At 46.1% G+C, this 21,897-nt stretch overlaps 1 protein-coding gene across 3 annotated transcripts in view; it reads left to right on the top strand.

The window, feature by feature from the left end:
* The first annotated feature begins 201 nt into the window (after nt 1-201).
* aqr (aquarius intron-binding spliceosomal factor) overlaps nt 202-21,897 on the top strand; it is a 25,488-nt gene continuing 3,792 nt past the window's right edge. For 2 of the 3 annotated variants that reach the window (XM_061301321.1, XM_061301319.1), the window contains exons 1-33: nt 208-478; nt 728-834; nt 1,189-1,245; nt 1,323-1,363; nt 1,450-1,485; nt 1,563-1,683; nt 1,752-1,892; nt 2,487-2,555; nt 2,641-2,741; nt 2,849-2,925; nt 3,348-3,412; nt 4,437-4,553; nt 4,619-4,732; nt 5,258-5,361; nt 7,612-7,714; nt 7,826-7,946; nt 8,031-8,172; nt 8,578-8,756; nt 9,164-9,331; nt 11,569-11,738; nt 12,377-12,618; nt 12,701-12,850; nt 13,087-13,156; nt 13,801-13,911; nt 14,007-14,116; nt 15,497-15,632; nt 16,125-16,334; nt 17,544-17,681; nt 17,750-17,821; nt 18,297-18,484; nt 18,568-18,739; nt 20,219-20,389; nt 21,733-21,818. In XM_061301321.1, the coding sequence (XP_061157305.1) occupies nt 742-834; nt 1,189-1,245; nt 1,323-1,363; nt 1,450-1,485; nt 1,563-1,683; nt 1,752-1,892; nt 2,487-2,555; nt 2,641-2,741; nt 2,849-2,925; nt 3,348-3,412; nt 4,437-4,553; nt 4,619-4,732; nt 5,258-5,361; nt 7,612-7,714; nt 7,826-7,946; nt 8,031-8,172; nt 8,578-8,756; nt 9,164-9,331; nt 11,569-11,738; nt 12,377-12,618; nt 12,701-12,850; nt 13,087-13,156; nt 13,801-13,911; nt 14,007-14,116; nt 15,497-15,632; nt 16,125-16,334; nt 17,544-17,681; nt 17,750-17,821; nt 18,297-18,484; nt 18,568-18,739; nt 20,219-20,389; nt 21,733-21,818 (3,875 nt within the window). In that variant the 5' untranslated portion in view covers nt 208-478; nt 728-741. Of the gene's footprint in view, nt 479-727; nt 835-1,188; nt 1,246-1,322; nt 1,364-1,449; nt 1,486-1,562; nt 1,684-1,751; nt 1,893-2,486; nt 2,556-2,640; nt 2,742-2,848; nt 2,926-3,347; nt 3,413-4,436; nt 4,554-4,618; nt 4,733-5,257; nt 5,362-7,611; nt 7,715-7,825; nt 7,947-8,030; nt 8,173-8,577; nt 8,757-9,163; nt 9,332-11,568; nt 11,739-12,376; nt 12,619-12,700; nt 12,851-13,086; nt 13,157-13,800; nt 13,912-14,006; nt 14,117-15,496; nt 15,633-16,124; nt 16,335-17,543; nt 17,682-17,749; nt 17,822-18,296; nt 18,485-18,567; nt 18,740-20,218; nt 20,390-21,732; nt 21,819-21,897 lie in introns of all 3 variants that reach the window. The other variant, XM_061301320.1, reaches the window with a different exon arrangement.

Below are 21,897 nucleotides of genomic sequence, written 5' to 3'. Positions count from 1 at the left end.
ATTAATTTGCAGAAAATATACTGAACGGTCATCAGCCAGCCAATCACTGGGCACATAGATGTTATTGCTAGTATTACAATCTTTTTTTTTCCCATGCATATGGTTTTTGTTCCAGATAACAGTCGCTAATAAATTGACTGCACAATATTTGCTTTAAAAAAAAAATGAATGGTAGGAACTATTGTTGTTGTTTGCTGTTGTTTCCCAGCGGAGTCCATTTCTGTGCGGACTTTAACCTGGAAGTGTGTCGCGTTCTGCGCGTTTTGTTGTGTTACATGCGTTAAAAACCCGGACACGTTTCTCAACATCTATCCTGAAAGAATACTATTATAAAGGTCTGTTTTTTTGTTAAATTTTCATATTCGAGTTCGCCACAACAGTCAGAAGTCCATGGAGTCTCTGTAACATAATGAGAAGTTATCGTGTGTGTGCACAATAGCTTAGCCAAAGTCCCAAATACATACATCGATTCATTTAGGTAAGTCTTGCCCGACTATTGTCTTGACTTTACCATTAAAAGTATTTGTGGAAGCATATTACTAATATGATATTGTAGCAGCTCATCTGCTTAGACATTTGTACGGCACCAACATGTTTAGTTAGTTAGAAACTTTGCTAGCCTTACGAGTTGCTCACTTTTCATTCATTCACGCGTATGTTTTGTATGATACAATAAGCGGTTCAGATAATGGACGAATGTCGTGTTTTTGTCATATTTTGCTGGCAGTTTGATACGGAAAGATGCTTGGGACAGCCAAAATGGAGAAGGAAACGCCATCTAAAAAGGTTGCGGCGCCATCTGTATCCCAGATTAATGCTGAATATGTCACACAGGTAACGGGAAAACACACGTCTGCAGTAATCAACCTAGAAAACGTACATTAAATAAATGAAATAATATAAAAATCACAAATTTTGTTGACAGTATGATTACAAAGAGTTTTCATTTTTATTACATGTCTGTTATGGTTAACATTTCTGCCCCCGTTCAAATAAAAAATCTCATGACAGGATTTACGTGATTTATAACATTTCAATAAATATAAAACAATGTCTCCCATAAACTATGCCAAAAAGTGCATTCATAAGTATTTCATCTTATTAAATTGCTCAACCGCACAATTCAGAAGAGACTTTTGTTTTTAATCAAATGTTTTAACAAGTTATTTATTTATACTTTTGTTTCAGCTTGCTAACAAATATTGGGCCCCTCATACAAAAAACAAATTGCCGTTTGACCCGAAGGTGAGTTTGTGTGCATTGCTGCCGGTTTGATTCTAATCCTGTAAGATCATTCAAAATATTGCCGTCTTTGTGTGTAGGTGATGGAAGATATTTATGAAAAAGAAATTCTTATGTCCAAGTAAGCACTTTTACAAGTAACATTTGGAAAATCAATCTACGTCACATTTTGGAGCTAATATGTTGATTTTGTCATTTTCTTTTCAGATTTGCCATCAGAAAAATAATGTTGCTAGAGTTCAGGTACCTTCATTAACGCCTCCTCTAAAAACAAAACAATGTTGTTGGGTCTAATTATATATATTTTAATCTCCTTGCAGTCAGTACCTGGAGAACTATCTTTGGGTCAACTACTCTCCGGAAGTTTCCAGCAACGCCTTTCTCATGTCTATTTGCTGCATTGTCAATGAGAAATTCAGGGAAAATGTGCCAGCCTGGGAGGTAACAAATACTATTTGACATACCACACACACCGGATATATTAAACTCCAGCAACTGTTTCTTTTCAGGTGTTCAAGAAGGAGCCTGAGCATTTTTCGTTCTTTTTCAAATGCGTGATGGAAGCCCTGTTGGCTGACGACCAAGGTGGTCTCACTCTGAGGGAGCAAACGGTGCTGCTGGAGTTTCTTGACCACTGCTTCAATAGTCTTGTATGTACTCATATCTCACATACACTATCTAGGGGTGGGAGAGTGACCAAACACATTAATAATCAAATCGAACAAACTTTGAATTTATACTAAATTCTTCCCATGGAAATTGTTCCAGGACTTTACTGGAAAGTAGGCACAATTTTGCAACTCTGCAGGAACTGATATAAAAACTGCTCATGATATTTAATCATAAACATTTACTTGTTTGTGACATCATTATTCTTACATGAATTTACTGAATACATTTGATTGAGTGAGGGGGTAAGACGGTTCACTGCCTAGTACATCACACAGTGCTTTATTTTGTCCACAAGGTGGCAGTGTTGCACTGGGTCACGTTATTTTGGTCGCCATGTCTTGTCCAGTGCTGCATTGAAGCACTGCAGAGGTCTCATTTGAAAATGTGCTACAGTTGCATACTCGCTATTGATGTGCTCCTGTAAAACCTTCGGAATATTTTAGTGCTGGGATTTTGTTAATGCACTGAAGCTAAAAAAAAAAAAAAAAAGTAGTTGGTGCTTTATATATGTTGTTAACTCTCTCTCTCTCTCTCTCTCTCTCTCTCTCTCTCTCTCTCTCTCTCTCGGTTAGGAGGTAGACTTGATCAGAGAGCAGGTGCAGCAGCTCATCTCTCTGCCTATGTGGATGTGCCTATTACCAGTAAGATTGCACACACAAAGTATTTCTTTATCAATCAACCTTTGAAGGTAACACCCCTGAAATTGTTTTTGTTGCATTTCTCCAGTCCCGACTCCAGCACGAGCTGAAGAAAGTTCCCAAGCTACAAAAGTTCTGGAATCTCATCAAGAAAAAATTTGACAAGATGGATGCCGATGCAGCCGAACAGTTAATTAGATTCTCTTTTGCTCGGGCTAGCAAAAAAAAACAACAACAAAAAACTTGCCTTTGATTCACTCTCTCTTTGTTCTTTTATTTTTGTTGTCATCTTTTAGGGCTAAAAAGGAGCGAACATTCCTCTCGTCTCTCATAAAAAAGTTTCACGGGGTCCTCGATTCAATACCGTCGTCAGGTAAACATTATTATTACCCTCATTGTGGTGTCACTCGGCCTGAAATAACACCGATCAAATATCAATACAAGAGTGGCCTTTTCGACCCGATGCGCTCGTCCCTCCCTTTTCGGCGTCGTGCAGAAGGAACGTGAGCCCCCCACTGCCACGCCGTCGGCAGCTCGTAATGCGGGCCGACGTGGAGGCCCCCCCACCGCCCACCTGGAAGACTAAAAACGGAACACTTGTGTGTTTAGGTGGAATTCAGAGCTGACACAATAGATTACGTTGGCAAAGCCAGCGGGGTGCACATCACTCTCAGCACCTGCTGCACATGCTGGCGCGTGATTGTGCCTGCCTGCCTGCCTTCCACGTTTGTTTGTGTCTCTCACTTTTCTTTACAAACTAACATGTCCGTGCCTTTTTTTTGTCCCCTCTTATAGGGAGCATCAGCATGGACAAGGTGCATTACTGCGAGAGATTCGTTGAATTCATGATCGACCTCGAGGTAAGACAAAAGAGTCAGCACGCAATCGTACCAGATGGGCTTCTCCTCATTGTTCAGCGCCAATCACATAGCAGACATCTTCAAGTCGTTTAATGGGGCAAAGTGCCTGAAGATGCGGTGGAGAAACGGTCGCGACCGAGGATAGAGACACAAGGTTCCATAAGGTGTTGCTGCGTGTGCAACATCTCATATTACAAGCGGGAGCGCCGTATAGATTCCATCTTGCTGACAGGTCGGCCTTGCCGTTCCTGGCATCGGCCCGTCGGCCGGCCCGGCCCGCTGTCTCCGGAGACCGGCGTCCTGTCCTTCAAGCCTTCTCCTTTTACAAAGCTTCCATCGCCTGAAATCTATACACCTCCCCCTCTCGGAATGAAAGCAGAAGGGGTGGGAAGAAGATCCCGCCTCTCCTCAGATGTTTTATTCTCCCCGTGTAGATTCGAGATTATTGCTGGATAAACGAGAAGATCACTTGCTGTACCTGAAGCCTTTGAAGCCATCTTGTCAGTTCATTTCAGAATATTCACTAGTATCATATTCTATAAAGGGGGGTATTTTGGTGGCCACTCAGTGACCCCTTTGCTCAGTCTGTCAATTTATCAACAAGTTGAGCCGATTTATTCCCACCAAAGCCGCTCCACTATCTCATTTTGACAGCTTTCAACCCCCCCCGCCCCCTCCCCTGTTTTTCCCTGTGTTACTGCGCTGCCACCGGCTACTAAATCAAACTCTCACGTCAAGTCGTCCCTTCTGCGCTAACACTGTGTCGCTGCCACTATTCTGTCAAAAGAAAAGCCGGACCGGGCGAGATCAGAGTCCAGATTGTGCTGATTTTGTTGTTGAGAGCTTGTGTGCCTCCTGTGAGGTTTCTTTTCATACTCCACTAAGATATGTTGCACACCTGGACAATCTCATTGCTTACAATACAGGAGGTCCTCGCTTCCCAGTGGTCCTGATATAAATTGCTAGAATTGGTCCTCCTTTTAATGCCCTCTAGGGAAATGACTATAATGTCTTGTGTTTTTAGGCCCTGCTCCCCACTAGACGTTGGTTCAACACAGTGTTAGATGACTCCCACCTGGTGGTCAGTTGCCACCTTTCCAGCCTCACCCAGCGGGAGAAGGAGGGCCACCTCTTCTGTCAGGTACAACAAGATGGAAAGGCGGTCGACGAGAAAAACATGACTCATATCCCCCCACCCCTGCACAGTTGCTCGACATGCTCAAGTTCTACACGGGCTTTGAGATTAACGACCAGACGGGAAACGCCCTGACGGAGAAGGAGATGACCACACTGCACTATGACCAAATCACATCGCTGCAGGTAACCGGCACAAGCTAGCGGCTGATGCTAGTCGCTGATAACCAGGTCAATATCACTAGAGGGAGCAAACTATTGATCGTAATGAGCGAATGCTAATTGTTGATGCTAACTCTTTGACATTAACCAGCTGTAAACAGATGACACTGATCAACAGAAGTTTACGAGATGATGCGCTACTAATAAAAGATGTTGACCAGCTCTCACTGACTGGCTCGTGCTCGATGTTAATCATTGATGCTAACTAAGTGACACATTTGAGAATACACAGCCAAAAACAAATCAATTGATAAGCACACAACCTGCGGTATAGTACTCCAGTTTCCACTTAGCTGCAGCACTTTGTTATCCTGCCGCCCTCAAGCTCCTCTTGAAAAAAAATTACTCTCCACGCTGAGTAATTGTCTCATCCCCCTTGATGTGTTTAAATCAGTATGGGTTTTGCGGCACTACCGCTACAGCTACCACTAACTGACGTCCGAGCGCACATTTACATTCACAAGAATGTCATCTTTCTTTTTTCTGCAGAGAGCAGCCTTTGCCCATTTCCCGGAGCTGCACGACTTTGCTCTGGCCAACGTAGCTGCAGTGGACACCCGCGAATCCCTGACCAAACATTTTGGTTCGCTCAGGTAAATGAGGGAAAATGCACGTTTTCGTAAGCTCATCCGACACAAGTCCACATTACGCGCCACCGTGTTAAGTCTGTGATGAACGGCACGAGCGTTAGCGCCTGAGTGCCGCCGCTAAATGGCAGCCGGCGCTGCCCCCCCCCCGACAAGCAGCTGGTAGCAGCCAGAGAGCGGGAGGCACGCCTCATTAATTTCATCGATTTGCAGCGGCTTGAGAATAAACTCTTTGAACAGCTGTGTTTGTCACATCGTATTAGCTCGCCACAGAGCCAAAAACCGCATAAAACGCTCCGTTGTGCGGCCTTCACTCCCGTTTCAGGTGAATATGAACATTCAGATTTACGAGGGGCTCGGAAAGTTGAGTTCGCCAAACGAGGCTCGAGCAGTTAAGCGCCTGTAATTGATCCTACTATAGTTTAATTGCTCTGATTTGCCGTGTTAGCTCAATATGATTGGCTCACTTAAAAATTTAAAGCAGGACAAATTGTTTGGTGGAGGGGTTTATAATTTGTGCTTAACGTGGGTTTTACAAGAATGGATATGTTCAGCCAAAGTAGGCGTCGTTTTTTTGTCAGGGGCAATAAGGATGCCTATATTTCAACTCCAACACAACACAGTGATTTTCAACACTATATTGGTCAATAAATTGTAAAAATAATATTTATATTCCCACGTGGGACCAGTAGTATTGATTTCAGCTGTAAACAAAGGAGTTTTTATCCGGATGCCATCCAAGCGCGTACTGTATGGCCCACAGACATTAAAAAAAAAAAAAAACACATCTCGCAAACCTTTGGCTCGACACAACATAAAATTCCTCTTCACCATCCATCATCCTCTCCTGTCATAGATTAGAAGTGCTTGGACCTCACACTGTCTCTTTGGAGGTTTATGAGCCGAGCATCGCTGAATTGAGTTAATACTCCTGCTGAATCATTTCACATATTCCGGCAAGCTCCTTTTCCCCTCCCAGCCTCCAGCTTTCGGAACGCCATTGTTCTCCGATCCGCAACTGTCACCCCCGCCGCTCCCCCCTTCCGAAATAAGCCACAATCAGATTTCACGAGGCAATTTTTTTCCCCTCCCATCCGAGCAACTCATGCTAATGCCACTTTATTCCTGCCGCGCAACCCTCTCACTAAGCTCCCAGTCACCCTTCCCTCCGAATGTATCTGCTAATTCCCCAAAACACACAAACTGAGTATTATTGCGCAGCTTTGCCTATAAATAGAAACTTCTGACACTTGCACAAAGCACCAGAGAGTCATTTTAGGCCAGCAAATGAATTTAATACATGATCAAAGACAGCACTTTGTGGAATGCAACCAACGATTAATATATGTATTTTCTGTTCAGCTTTTAGTTTCTTCCTCACGTTAGATTTTTTTTACACTTTTGATGTCTTGCTACATTGACGTTTTTATAGGTATTAGGTAAAACTATACTTTTGGCTAGACAATAGGATCCAGTAGTCTTTTAGTAGTAAGGAAAAAAAGATTACCACATCAATAGGCTGTAACCTAAACTTGCTGCACAGCCAGTGATTCAGCTGTCAATCATGACCCGGTCCAGTCATCGTTGCTCCGTCTTACTGAGGGGCAGGGATGCCCACTCTGCCTGTGCCAGGTCACCCACCGGCCAGAAAAGTGCAGCGCTGGCATTATTGTCATCCACTCGCCGTGTCGTGACTTTGCAAGGGTACACGTGTGGCTGTCCAGAACAGGTCACGCTTGTTGCCAGAGCCCGGCCCGTCTCCCTCCCCGACCTGACTTTTCTTTTTTTTTTTGTCGCGGGCGCTGTCTGTGCGATTGCACGTCAACCTGATTAAGCCACACCTCTGCTTGCGGAGACTTTGATTTTCCATAATCCTGTCGCATCCATGCGGCCCGGCTCATTTAATGCACACGCGCTGACGTGGCGGGACCGCAAATGTCAAAGCAAACAGACGAGCGGCTTTGTGTCGCAGAGCTAACAGGAGCAACGGATCCCATAAGGCCGTGGGATTTCACAAGAACTGCGATAGCGCCGCTGGGGAAATCCTCATAAATTGAGCGAGCATGGCGACAATAGATGGATGGCAATGTGTTTTTTTCTTAAGGGTAAATCCCTTATTTCTAACAAAGATCATGCATACGCCATTAAGAGAATAATTTTGCATTTCCAAATAGTACTTATGTTAAATATTTCTAGTCAATTGCAACATAATTAAATGTTTTTTAATGGACTCCCGCCACTATTTTCTCTCTGCAGCCCTAATATGCTCCACCGGGTGGCATCTTACTTGTGTCTGTTGCCTGAACTCCCCAAGGAACAAGACACCACTTATGACAAGAAGGTTCTGCTGGAGCTCCTGGCAAGTTCACATTTGACACACACACACACCTGCCGGTGTTTAAAATGAGGGGGAAGCTTATTCTATAATTCTTAACTGCTTCTATGTCTGAATGTTTTGATCTTGTTTTAGGTGTCTCGTCACGAGCGCAGAATCTCTCAAATTGAACAACTCAACCAGATGCCCCTTTACCCCACAGAGAAGATAATCTGGGATGAGAATATTGTCCCGACGGAGTACTTCTCTGGTGAAGGTACGCAATCCAATAAAAGCGAGGCCTTTTTTTTTTTTTTTTTTTTAATTTATTTTTTTGCTCACACGTGACTTTCTTTTTCAGGCTGCCTTGCGCTCCCAAAGCTCAACCTTCAGTTTTTGACCCTCCACGACTACCTGCTGAGGAATTTCAACCTGTTCCGCCTCGAGTCCACCTACGAGATCCGACAGGACATCGAAGATGTGGTGTGGCGCATGAAACCCTGGTAAGCAAAACAGTGAATCTGCAGGGGTTGACCGTCGCATTGTTCCGGCCGTTTGTAACTGAGCAAGAGCGCACTTAAATCCTTTTCAACTTGCACGAATGGAGAGTGCAGAACAGTTAAGACTCCTATCTCGTGGTGCAACGGCACGGCACGGCACATCGATTATATTTAATTCAAAGACTGTGACAGTCGCTACGGCGCATTTGGAAACCCATTGCTTAACATAATAAGTGCTCCCATTACGTCAAGCGCCGTCGCAACTTTTTACTTGTTCCAGCGCGAAAGTAAACAACTCAGCGGCGGAGCTGTTTGTCGCCGCCCCAAATGCAACTCGTTTCAAGCTTGACAGCGGCCCGCGGCGCTTGTCACACCTCTCGCCGTCACCCTCTTTTCCGTGTGTCACAGGCAGTCCGAGTACGGCGGCGTGGTGTTCGGCGGCTGGGCCAGGATGGCTCAGACCATCACCACCTTCACCATCGTGGAGGTGGCCAAGCCCAACATCGGCGAGAGCTGGCCGGCGCGCGTGCGAGCCGACGTCACCATCCACCTCAACGTGAAGGATCACATCAAGAACGAGTGGGAAGGTAAAACGGCTTGTGGAATAAATACTAAATTCAAGTAGTAGAATTTTTAATCACTCAGTTATTTTTACCCAGTGTTGAGGCTTTGTCAATTTTGACAATTGTAATCCTCGCTCCAAATTTGCAGAAATGAGATAGCAGCTGACAAAAGTATTGACGTCAAACTTCCACATACTCTTTATGCCACTTAATACTCTCTGCAGCGAGACCTTTCAAATGGCATGCTTTAATCATCTATTTCCTCCAAACCACAGTATCACTTCCTTTCCTGCCGCTTCTATAATTAAGACTTCATGTTTTAAAGATCAGGTGCACGCTGACAGGGCACTTTCTCCCTCTCTCCGCCGGGCCGCCGATCTGTCCCCGTCCACCTTTCCGTCTTAACTGACTCTCAAACGCCTCCTCCGCAGGGCTGCGCAAGCACGACGTTTGCTTTCTGATCACGGTGCGTCCCACCATGCCCTACGGCACGCGCTTCGACCGGCGCCAAGCCTTCGGCGCGCAGACGGGCCTCGTGTACGTGAGGGGCTGCGAGGTGCAGGGCATGCTGGATGAGCAAGGGCGTGTCATCGAGGAAGGTACGTGCGCGCGCTCACACGGACGGACGGAGAATGATCCATAATATCCAGCCTTGCCATCAAAGCAATCATCCCCAGCAGCCGATCCTTGGGAGGGGGTCACGAGTGGCGTTGTCATGGGGACAGCCACTGTAAGACCTGACCACTGACCTATTGGCATTAACATCACATTAACCTGAGGTCGACGGAGACAACGCCCGAGAGCCGAGGGCCCTGCCCCCCGTGCACCCATTTCACCTTATTCGATTCATTTCATTTGGCCGCATGGGTTGGATGTGGCGGCGCAAACCTTGAAGGATGTGCAAGTCCTGCAGAATCAAGCCAAACATTGACTCGTGTGAATCAATGTCTTTGGAGGGCTTTATGCAACTTCAAAGTAACCCAGCAACTTCAAATAATAAGTCAGAAATGATTGTTCAGTTTGCCGGACAATTTTTTTTCCCCCATTAGGAATGATAAGAAATGGAAATAGTCTCTTCCCGGCACAAACGACCCCCTTTTATGAAACTTTTATTCAAATGAATATTGTATGTTGTAAAGGATTTGCAAATCATCACAGGATTTGGGTTTGTGTTCTCTCTTATTGATCTGACGTCTCACGGGAGGTGCTGGAGTCTCCGGACATTTGCTGACGTTTCACCGGATACGGAGGCTTTATTTTTTTTCCAAATTTTGCTCGTGTTGTGAATTGCGCAACCTCTGAGGCGACTTTAGTAGTGGCCAATCAAACGCCAGAGGGGAGTGTCTGATTAAACTCACTCCGGGACACTTAAAAGCTGAGCCAAGTTGTTCTTCCGACTTGGGCCGCAACTAAAGGGGGAACGGCGCTCGCGGGCGAGCTGTCATCTCCACTGACTTCACGCGAGGGGCTGTCTGCTTCCCCTCGGCTCTGAGATACCAGCCTCTGGAACGGTGACAGGGCGTCAGTCACTCTTGGAGTCATGACAACCCAATAAACAACACGAAGCGCAGGCTACAGCTTTATCTCTTGAGGCGGTGTGACAGCCAGGACAGGAAGTTCAGACGGAGGCGAATAAGAAGTGAAACACAGCGGCAACTAGCTAGCGTTACCTTGTACGGCTTTCTCTATTTATTACGTTCGACGCATTCTCTTAGACGCCTCACATTTCACTTGAGGAAATAATCTGATTGTAACTGTTATCATATCAGATCAACTGTGTCCTTTTGAGAAGTAATATTAAACTCTGTCTCTTTCCTAGAAAGCAAAATATCCAACAGTAACATGGTGATAGGATATTTATCACTGTACCTTCCAGTGAATGCTGTTCCTCGCTTGCACCAAATACCCCTAGCAGGCATTGGTTTATTTTGCACTTCCCGTTTGTCAGAGCACGAATCCCTGGTATGCCCTCGCTGTCCTCTCCTCTCGGTTTGCATTAAATATGCAGCGAGCAGAGCTTTTTTTTCCCCCCCTAAATGGTAGTGGCCCACTTGAAAAAACATGCCCAGGCATTCAGATCACTTTAATTCAAGATGAGATTTTTTTTATTTTATATACACACACACACACAAAAAGAATACAATAAGAGCCCTCTAAGACAAAATGTTATCCTCCACGGCAAGGATGTTGCTTGCATGCTTTTTTTCCCCCAAAGCCAGGAGAATTCTAAAATCTCAGCATAGCCACACACACAGCCATGCAAACACACAACAGGAGGTCAGACGGATTGACTGTCACTCTCCTCTGGCCTCTGCCTTCCCCAATGCGCCACACATGAATCTCCGCAGACATCCATCAGTGAGCACCAACCCCCATACCTCGCAGCCTCTCGCTGCGTGGCCGCCTGTCAGGCCCCGCATCCACATTCCTCATTCTAAAAAAAGGCAAAGCACTGCCATCTTAGACATGACGGCGTTCTAAGTGTGCCTAGTTGCTATCCTAATGTTTAAGTCATTTTAATGTTTGGAAACACACTGATAGAAAAGTTAAAAAAACAAACCGTAAGTGTGTGTCTTGTCCTGTTGGACCTGATTGTCAGCACATTTGCAACGCTAGGTGGCCATTAGTGGCAGCGCTCTAGGGTGGTTTCAATCCTTGGAAGGACTTTGTTTGCTAATTTTGGGTCCTCTAAGTCCGACCCTGCTTCAATGTTTCATAGTGTTCCACAAGGTTCAATTTTAGGGCCCCTGATGGTTTCTTTGTCATTGCTGCCGGATGAACTTTGTTTGGTATTTTCATTCATTCACCGCTATTACATTGTCACATTGCTATGCAGGTCCCGAACCAAAACCCAAACTACGGGGCGACTCGAGAACCTTCCGTGTCTGGCTGGACCCCAACCAATACCAGCAGGACATGACCAGCAGCATTCAGGCGGGCACCGAGGACCCGTACGAGACCTTCAACATCATCATGAGGCGCAAGCCAAAGGAGAACAACTTTAAGGTTTGGAGCGCATTAACAATCCGAAAGGCATTTCCTTCTTTGCGCCACTCGCAATCACTCGGGTGTCGTAACTGTTAAGGTTGGAGCCGGGGCACGTCTGAGATTACGGCCCATCGTGCGCCCTTCTCAGAGTGGAAGCTTAGTGTAGGAATACAGCCTTCAAAGATAAAAGCTTATTAAGGTTAAGAGGAGACAAAATCCCAATGTTTTTATGTAGGTCAAGTTAAGTTGAAACCCCGCAAGAACTTGTGCGTCGCACCCTACTTTGTGTTTTTGTTTGAAAGCTACTCAAGTGGGGCTTTGTTAAATCTGCCATTTTCCAATGCGGGATGCATAGATCTGCCGTTTTCTACCCACACGGCAAGAACGACAGATGTTTTCGGCAAAGGCGTCGGGAGCTGATGGGTATTCACGGAACATTCTTGTGCATCTTTGATGTTCAGCACAGATAAAAGCAAACATGTTTCTTTCCCGCTGATTGACGCAGCAGGCGCCAGGCACCGTTGAAGCTCATTAAAACCAAATTGACAGCTGTACGAGTTTCACGCTGTCCCATCAAAGCCTCCTGTGGGATGTTGTCACAAAAACACTCAACCCTCTCAATTACCCGTCTCTCGTTCCAATGCTCGTCACTTTAGGCCGTTCTGGAGACCATCCGAAACTTGATGAACACCGAGTGCGTCGTCCCAGACTGGCTCCATGACATCATCCTCGGCTACGGCGACCCGGGCAGCGCCCACTACTCCAAGATGCCCAATCAGATCTCCACATTGGACTTCAATGACACTTTTCTGTCCTTGGACCACCTGCGCTCCTGCTTCCCCGGTTCGTCCATTAAGGTCGTTGAGGAGAACCTTGAACTACAAGTCCCGCCCTTCAGGTGAACATCAGATGTTTGTTTTTAATTTGATTAAAAATATATGCAGGCATCTTATCTATTTTGTTTGTCTCTGTGTTACAAGAATTAAATTTCCAGTCTCACCCCAAACGGAGAAAGGGAAGAAGAGGAAGGCAAATGATGACGTCAAGGTGGACGAGGAGGACAAAACATTGATTGTTGAGCCCTATGTCACCCCCAACCGTGGGCCTTACCCTTATAACCAGCCCAAAAGGTGCGCAATCAACCTTGCTATGCTAACATTAGCATATTTGTCTTTTTTTAAGTAATTTCTAGCCATGGATCCACAGAAATGATTTTCTTGAATCATCTTGCTGTCTTTTACACTCTTCATCCATATTCTTCTTGTTCCACCCTGGCCTCAGTGTTTCTAAATTACATTGTCCAAATTGGACCTTAAATCAAGTTATACTGCCGGACTAATTGCCTGCCTTAATAACATCGTTCCAGGAACACGATTCACTTCACGCCTACTCAGATCGAAGCCATCCGAGCCGGCATGCAGCCTGGGCTCACCATGGTAAGTTGCTCGAGAGCGACCGCGTGCAAATGCACAACCCCCAAACACGATTGCGTCGTGGGAAGGAGAAAATCTTTTCAACCCGAGCCTTTGAAGCAGGCATTCTACCACATTTATATTATATATCATTCTATAATAGTAAATGTGCCACGCCATTCCAGCCCTCTACTTGTGTTTCAAAGGCCACTTCCAACTTTTCCTTTTTAGCAATAAAATGTTACGATTGCTCCTTGCCGAAGGGTTGCGGTTAATTTAAGGATCCGGGTCATGAAACAGCCGAACGCCCTTTCCTCTGAGACTGTTGCGGTGGTCATTAGAAGTAACAGTAAACACGCGGCAGCCGCCACGCCGTCCTCCTGCCTCCTCTTTTATGTCGGCTGATTACACGCTGATTTATTCGGGAATGCTAAATTACACTCATTATTTTCCGGCGGAAATGACTCACCTGAGATGCTTAGGCGAGGATATATTTTTTGGGGGGTAACAACCGCCCCCTGCTAAAATGAGCCTTAAATGAGAGGCCTCAAAGACACTGATGCTTCCTTTAGCTTCAAACAGACACACTGCAACCTCTCAGGTCAAGCACAATCTGTTCCAGGATGCAAGATGGAAGCTTGCTGACTCAAAAGTTTTTTTGTCCCCAGGTTGTCGGACCGCCAGGTACCGGCAAGACGGACGTCGCCGTCCAAATCATCTCCAACATCTACCACAACTTTCCCGATCAGAGAACGCTCATAGTCACACACTCCAACCAGGTCAGCCCGCCGTTGTTTACATGACCTAACGAGTAAATGTCGCTGTCTTTACGGGCCGCGTCTCATGCCTTTCCCTGCCGCTTCGCGCCCACCAGGCTCTGAACCAGCTGTTTGAAAAGATCATGGCACTGGACATCGACGAGCGCCACCTCCTGCGTCTTGGCCACGGAGAAGAAGAACTGGAGACTGAGAAGGACTTCAGCAGGTGAGGACGGCCAAGGCGGCGATGACACGAAAAAAGACACCGGCGGGAGATGCCAGTCTATGCAAACAAACTTCTCAGAACTATCTTAGAAGTCAAAGCCAACACACACTCACTTACCACTTGCCCAGCTGCCCACATGCTTAACGAGTCTCAGTCAAAACAGAGACATCCGATACTCCCGTACGTGTATTATGACACTCTACTTAGAGCTACTACGATTCGGTACTTTACTTGCTAACAGCACGTCAGTCACAGACACCTGGTTTTGAAATTGAAAAATAAAAAGCAAAGGTTGCCTCTTTTAATATGAGTCACTACCCTGGGAGCATCTGAATATAAATAGGCCAGTGCCATTGAGTATTAATTAACATTTCTTATGATGTTACTATTTAAAGTTGTCTTATAGGCGACCTTGCTAATTACCGCCTTATCCATCTGTAGCACAGAGCAAATTGCACCCTATAGCGAGGTGTGGGGGGCGGGGGTGATTGTGCATGTGCCCTCTTTCGTGTGTGTGTGTGTGTGTGTGTGTGCGTGTGTGTGTGTGTGTGATCACATGCGCTTATGAATCGCGGCCCAGCTAGTCTGTAAATTATGCAGGTTTGGGGTCCCCGCCGGCGTGCGTACGCCTTGTAGTAACATGCATCTACTCCTTCCACCCCGGTGACATCAATGGCGTTTTGCTTTCTGTGTTTGACTTAAGCTAGTTTGTGGTTGTTTTAAACAGAAAATGCATTATTCTTTGTTTTATATTTACATTGACAGTAAACTTGAACCGGGGGAGGGAAGAAAATGTTTTTGGGGTCAAAGCAAAAAAAAATAAAAATGTCCTCGAAGATTGGGTCACTGAAGGCACCACTGTATCACGTCGGGTGGTAAATTGGTCTCGTGTTTCCGGGCCAAGGTTATAAGCAGCAACTTGTGTCGCCCTCTCTATGTGAGAGCTGCTGCATGGCAGGTGAGGCATCTAGGTCACCTGCCTTTTTTTTTTTCTTTCCAAAGTTAGGCGAAGCTGGGTTGTTGTCTTTTTAGTCATGTGCTGACTGAGGATCTTTGCACACGGTCTAAAAATAGTGTAACCTCTACCAAGCCTCCCACTTCCTGTCTGTGTGTACTTAATGCCGCTCTCTGATTGCGTTGAGACTAATCAGCCACATGGAGCCAAGCACACACACCGTCCTCAAGGACGCGCTCGTTCTCCATTGAGGACAGAAGCGCCAACACCTGTCAATGGAACATCAATTCCCCAAATTAAATGTGATCAATATCATTTTTTTAAACATGGTGTGTATTCATCCTGAAGTTATTGTGAAAATAAGCCGATATAAGAAACGATCATAATTTCAAAATGTTTAACCACACCCTGTTACCAATCCGCAGGTACGGCCGGGTTAACTACGTTCTGGCCCGACGACTGGAGCTACTCGCCGAGGTGGGAAGGTTTCAGGAGAGTTTAGGCGTTCCCGGTGATGTCTCCTACACCTGCGAGACGGCGGGACACTTCTACCTCTACCAAGTGAGCAGTTTTTTATTATTCGAATGGGGCTGTGTAAACAAAGAATCGGCCAAGTAATGGCTCATATCAAAAATGTTCCAAAAGTTCAGCGCTCGTCAATCTCAATATCGTCTTCTTCCAATTATTCCAATTGTGTTTTATTCCGACTGAGCACACAAGCCAACTTGGTAAAGTCATCGTCCGAGTTGCTTTCACAGAGGGAGCGGGTATTTTTAGACTGCGGCTGCCTGCTGGTTGGTTGAAGCCGCTTTATTAGGTTCACAGCTGGAGCGAGCAACCCCCTCAAGTGTGCGCCGATATGCTCTCATTGGCTTCCCAAAAAAAAAAAAAAAGTTGAAGGCAGTTGGAGTGGGCAGATATAGATCCATCTGACTGTTCAGCGCTTTGTGTTTTGAGGGATTTTACTGTCTTTAGAGACCAAAAATTATTTACATGACCCAATACTTCTGGCCCAAGCTGCATTTAACTGCTCTTAACATCTGTCCTCCGCAGGTGAGCTCCCGTTGGGAAGAGTACCTGAGCAAAGTGAAGCCTAAACCGGGTGCGGAGGTGGAGGTAGAGGCCGTGGCGACGCTCTTCCCCTTCCACAAGTACTTCGCCAACGCGCCCCAGCCAGTGTTCAAGGGCCGCACCTACGAGGAGGACATGGACATCGCTGAGGGCTGCTTCCGGCACATTAAGAAGATATTTACTCAGCTGGAGGTAAGAAGGTCGTACTCGTAAACACACACACACACACACTCGTATATTCTGGAATGACAGTGTTATTTCTAGAACGACAATTACAGTGGAACTCATTCATGTGACCACGGCAACAAATAATAGACGTGAATGTGTAATCAACGAGGGCGGAGGAGAGGATCATTGACTGGGCAGTTGTGTAAATAAATCATCACAATATCATATTGACTATTTCTGTAGATTCATACATGGTACATGATTAGGATACTGTACCTGTATGTAACAAAATAGTTGCTTATTGACAGTATGTGTCAAAAAGTCAGTAAAGAGTATCCGCATCCCGTTACTTCCATTGAAGCCATGGCACTGGTCGCCCAGAGTGCTCTTGTTTCCTCTTTTTTCACTCTTATCATTTCTTCTTAGCACACCAAGTATTCCTATAGAGATAACAATAAGATATCCGATTTATGGGAACGGCGAGTAGGCCCCGCAGAAAAGCAATAAAGGTGTTATTGACTGGAGGTAATATCCCAACATGTCTGGTGACCTTGATTTATCCGGTGCCATCACCTCACCCCCTCCCTTGGCCTCGCCCGTGCTGCAGCAGTACGCCCACTCGCAAGAGGGAGGCATCGCTGCTGATTTTGCGTATTTGTCTGCCGTGCGCAAATGACAGGCTGATTACCGTAGTGGGCTACTTCCTGGTTCACGCAAAACCGCATCTTTGGCATCAGCGCATCATTACTCGATTCCGACCTTCGTCTGGCCTGGATCCACGGGGCTTAAAAGTACACCTCATAAATATGGAGCTTTTGATTGCTTTGATATTTAGACTAAAATAGTAACACATCAAATATGTATGACCCAACGTGCGGGACTGGTCGCTCCCCCCACATCCATATTCCCTTTTTCAACCAATATACCCATTGAAGCTCCGTTGCCTTCTTGGCTTACACAGATAATGTGATTTGTCTGGCGATAACCACACACTCGCACCGTACCGCGGACGGCCATCGCGATCGTATCACCTCTCTCGGGTCAATCCGCGATAACCACTCCCGTAGCACTTAATCATGACAAAGAGTAGAGTGAACTCAGACTTGGGGGCAGAAGGATCTTTTTTGCCACCTTCTGAAAAGTAAAGTTAGATGGTTCAGCTGCATCCAAACAAAAGCACCGTCTAATTTCTTTGCGAGTCTTGACTGACCTTGCGTCCGTCTGCTCCGCTAGGAGTTCAGGGCCTTCGAGCTGCTCAGAAGCGGCCTGGACCGCACTAAATACCTGCTGGTGAAGGAAGCCAAAATCATCGCCATGACCTGCACGCACGCCGCCCTCAAACGTCACGACCTGGTGGAACTGGGTTTTAAGGTAACCTCACCTCCCCTAATTTCAGTATCTCATGACTGTTTAGTAAAATCGCTAATTCTCCTGGTCAGTACGACAACATCCTGATGGAGGAAGCCGCTCAGATTCTGGAGATCGAGACCTTCATCCCACTTCTATTACAGGTATCCTTCTCTTTTGAATTCCCCCCACGTCGAATTTAGGCCGGTCAGTCCGACGCCCGTCCGTCATCAAGCTTTCCATCACCTGACTCCCCGTGTTCATTACGGTCTGACTGATGGTCGCCAGGCAGAGTAATGACGCGTTTCTTTGGTACTTGCGCCTAATTGTCCGCGATAGCGCTAATGTCTGTTTACAGATGAGATCATTAAGCACATCAGCCCGGGCAACAACCAATGCCAGAGCTCGTCGTCTCTTTGGACGTGTGTTGTCTTTTCTTCCTGAATGAGTCAGGGAGACATACTTAACTGCCAGGTGTACGTCAGAGGAAGATCAATTTTGCCCCCTCACTGTATTTTTTTAAGCCTTTAATAAAATCAAACCTCCACGTAGACACTTTTTGTTCCCCAGTACAAAAGCTAACTGAATCTACATTGGAATTTTTTCACCTCCGAATGTGGTTGCCGTTCTATCCTGCAGAACCCAGAAGATGGTTACAGCAGGCTGAAACGTTGGATCATGATCGGGGACCACCACCAGTTGCCCCCAGTCATCAAAAACATGGCCTTCCAGAAGTACTCCAACATGGAGCAGTCGCTCTTCACTCGCTTTGTGCGCTTGGGCGTGCCCACCATAGACCTGGACGCGCAGGGACGCGCTCGCGCTAGGTCAGTCCTCCGACGGGACTCTCTTCGTTCTGGGGCGTTGTCTCGTGATTTTAACATTAGTCTTTGTGGCTTGGGCCTTCCAGTCTGTGTAATTTGTACAACTGGCGCTACAAGCAGCTGGGGAACCTGCCGCACGTCCAGCAGCTGCCCGAGTTCCAGGTGCCCAACCCCGGCTTGACCTTTGACTTCCAGCTCATCAACGTGGAGGACTTTAACGGCGTGGGCGAGTCGGAGCCTAACCCGTACTTCTACCAGGTCGGTACAGCAACGGTTTGCGAACATTTAAGCAAAGCAGAGTGAGGAGAAATGACTTGACGCTTGGCCAACATTTTGACTTTTAGTGTATTCATAAACAAAAGCCATTCCTCCAGCCACTCTATTTTCTATGACAGTTGTAAAATGTAAATAAGATGAAATGTTTGCAATGTGTGCATAGTAAAATTGGAAAAAACAGAAAGTGATAAATTATACTTCCTCCCTCTATGCAAAAAAAAAATAAAAAAATCAGTAGTTATCCATAAAGCGTGTCAGGTACAAAAAAAAAAGGCAGCCCTGATGCTAAATCATGAGTCTCCGCTTCCAAGCGAGAAATTAAAATGTCCCGTTCCCCTGAATGCATCGCATTAAAATGTCATCCGGCGGCCAGCGTGCAGGCTCGTGTTTTCCTCAACGTTACGATTGTTCCAAAATGCAGAGCATGTGCACTTCTCGAGGCTCCGGGTCACATGAACCTCTTCTCCCTTTTTACTCTTGCCCTTTGCGCTTTCCTCAAGGGAATCACCCGAGATCCCTGACTCACACAGCAACAACAATGTCCTGCCTTGCACTCTCTGTCGTGTTTTGTATTTCCTCCTCTTCAAAAAGTGGCCTTCGCTCTAATAGCTGCCATTCCTCAAGTGGTTGTGGGGTGTGTCATAGACTTTCATAAATATCTTACATTTGAATCTCCAAAATATAAGTCTTAATTATTTAAAAAAAGTCACACTTTGGGACAGTCGCACCGTGCCATCTGTTTGAAGAATCGCAGTGATTCAGTATTGATCACTCGTGCTCAATAATTTATTAGCCTCGGCATCTTTTATTCCTACAGCACATTTCATGAATAAAAATATCAATTCAAATTAAAAACCACCCATCCCATTTATGTCAAGTACCCTTGGACGCCGTTCACTTGACCTTGTTGTCGACATTCGACGGTTCCCATGAGTGATCTGCTAATGAATCCCTCCACTTATAATTAAGAGAACCGGCAGAGTCGAATCACTGTCCTGGTGTTTATGCACATCATATTTAGTCGTCCACCATGCTCACGGGTTGAGTTCATCTGTTAGGATAAGCGACGACAAGAGAAACAGCATCTTAAAGCATCGAGCAGAGCGCTAACAAAGGCTGTCACACTTTGTGAGGTGTGACTAGTACGGCTGGATAGAGAACTGTTGATGAGGCGCCATCAATAATTAGCAAAGGCTGCAGTGCCGGCTTAATTGAAATAGAATGAATAATGCATACCGCTGGCGTCTGATTTTTTTTTTTTTCCCCCCCCGGCGTATTTGAAGGGCGCAGGGGAATCTTGGACTATATTCATGCTTGGGAATTGGGTTGAACTGGATAGATAATCCCATGTGAGGAACAAACGCTCATGTTAGAAGTGATACAGCAAAATAACGTCACGATTTCTTATTTGAATTGGACTCAAATGCCCATTTTCAATTTTCCCTCTCTTTCCATGCGCAGAACCTGGGAGAGGCTGAGTATTCCGTGGCGCTGTTCATGTACATGCGTCTGCTGGGCTACCCGGCCGACCGCATCAGCATCCTCACCACCTACAACGGCCAGAAGCACCTGATCCGCGACGTCATCAACCAACGCTGCGCCGGCAACCACTTCTTTGGACAACCCAACAAGGTGAATGCCCGGTGACGCCAGCTCCGATTTCAAATATTGCTCAATTTATTTTTTAAGGGGCTTGGCAACAGCATCTCAGAGCTTTCACGTCTTCACTCGTCTTTGTCGTTTTTAAACATACTCTGTTGTGACAGCCAGTCAGCAATTGTGCTTGGTCATGCTAAATGTCCCACGATATTATAAGACCGCCACTGTCATTGGGTGCGCTGTTGGCTTCAGTCAGTATGCATGCCTCGTGACAAGCTGATGGGGGGGGGCGGGGTTAGGTTGGCAGCGTGTGAGCCGGTGGCTTGACAGGCTAGGAGGAGCTGAAGAGAAAGAAAGATGGCCGCACAAGGAGATGGGCATTTAAAAGGTCACCGTGCCTGAGCTTTGGCTCCGCCATGTACCAACAATGTGTCATCGGGGCCAAAACCGAGAAAATGTCAACGACCAGCCCAGGTTCCCGGGATGATAATAATTAAAAAACGGATATAATGAGATCAAGTACAAGAGCTACGTCAAACACAAGAATTTACTATGCCTTATTTTACTGAACTTTGTTGCTAGCCAAAACAGCAGCAACTTTTTTTTTTTTTTTTTTAAAGTCCTGAAATGTATGAATTCTTGAAATTCCCAAATCTTCATCAAGTCATTGGGAATGACAGGATTGTGTCGTTTAAAACAGAACACGCACGCCATCCCCCAACTGTAGCCAAAGTAGACCAGCACATTGTTTTTGCCTCTGGTGCTGCACCTGTTCCGCACAGCAACAAGAGACCGAAATAATACCGGTCTGTCTTCACGCTCTCCTCATGCTGTCTTCAGCTTGTGGCATTAATGCGGCGCTTGCTTGGTGCAATCGTGGTTGGTTAGCTACTTTCTTTATTGCTCGTTTCGGAGGCCCAAAAGTTGTGCCAATGTATCACAATACACTACGTGCAGCCTCCTCTCTCGGCATTACCACCTTGTCGAAGCAAATTGGCTGACTTATGTTAGCCCTTTTTGCCAGCATTACCCCCCCCCCCCCCCCTGTTCTTGTTTAGAAAAAAAACAACTAATCTCTGATCCCGTAGCAGCCTCGACTCCCTCCTGAGTCTCAGGGGTCCGTATAAGAGGCAAAGTGGCGGCAAATGCCCGTAAGCCGTCTTAGAGACGGCGGTGTGTCACGAGGTGATAACACCCACACAAACCCAGACACCTTCTTGTATCTTTGGTGAAGGGATTTTATTTTTTTCTTCTTCAAACGAATTCCCACCAGCGAGCTAAAACGCACTCTCGTTTACCTTGCATAAGGGGAATTGGCTCGAGGGCTTTTATCAGAGCAGGATGCTCAGTAATCATGTTTGGCTGCGTTGTTGCAGGTGACGACCGTCGACAGGTTCCAGGGTCAGCAGAACGACTACATCATCCTCTCGCTGGTCCGAACCAAAGCCGTGGGACATCTCAGGTAATAACTCAGCAAAGAAGAAAAGGTGGTTCAATCAAACCAAATTGAATCCACTCGAAAATGTACCCTTCGAGAAGCG

The sequence above is a fragment of the Syngnathus typhle genome, linkage group LG16 (assembly GCF_033458585.1).
Source record: "Syngnathus typhle isolate RoL2023-S1 ecotype Sweden linkage group LG16, RoL_Styp_1.0, whole genome shotgun sequence".
Taxonomy (NCBI): Eukaryota; Metazoa; Chordata; class Actinopteri; order Syngnathiformes; family Syngnathidae; genus Syngnathus; species Syngnathus typhle.
The sequence above is the reverse complement of the archived record's forward strand: the minus strand, read 5'-3'. Positions and strand labels throughout refer to the sequence as shown.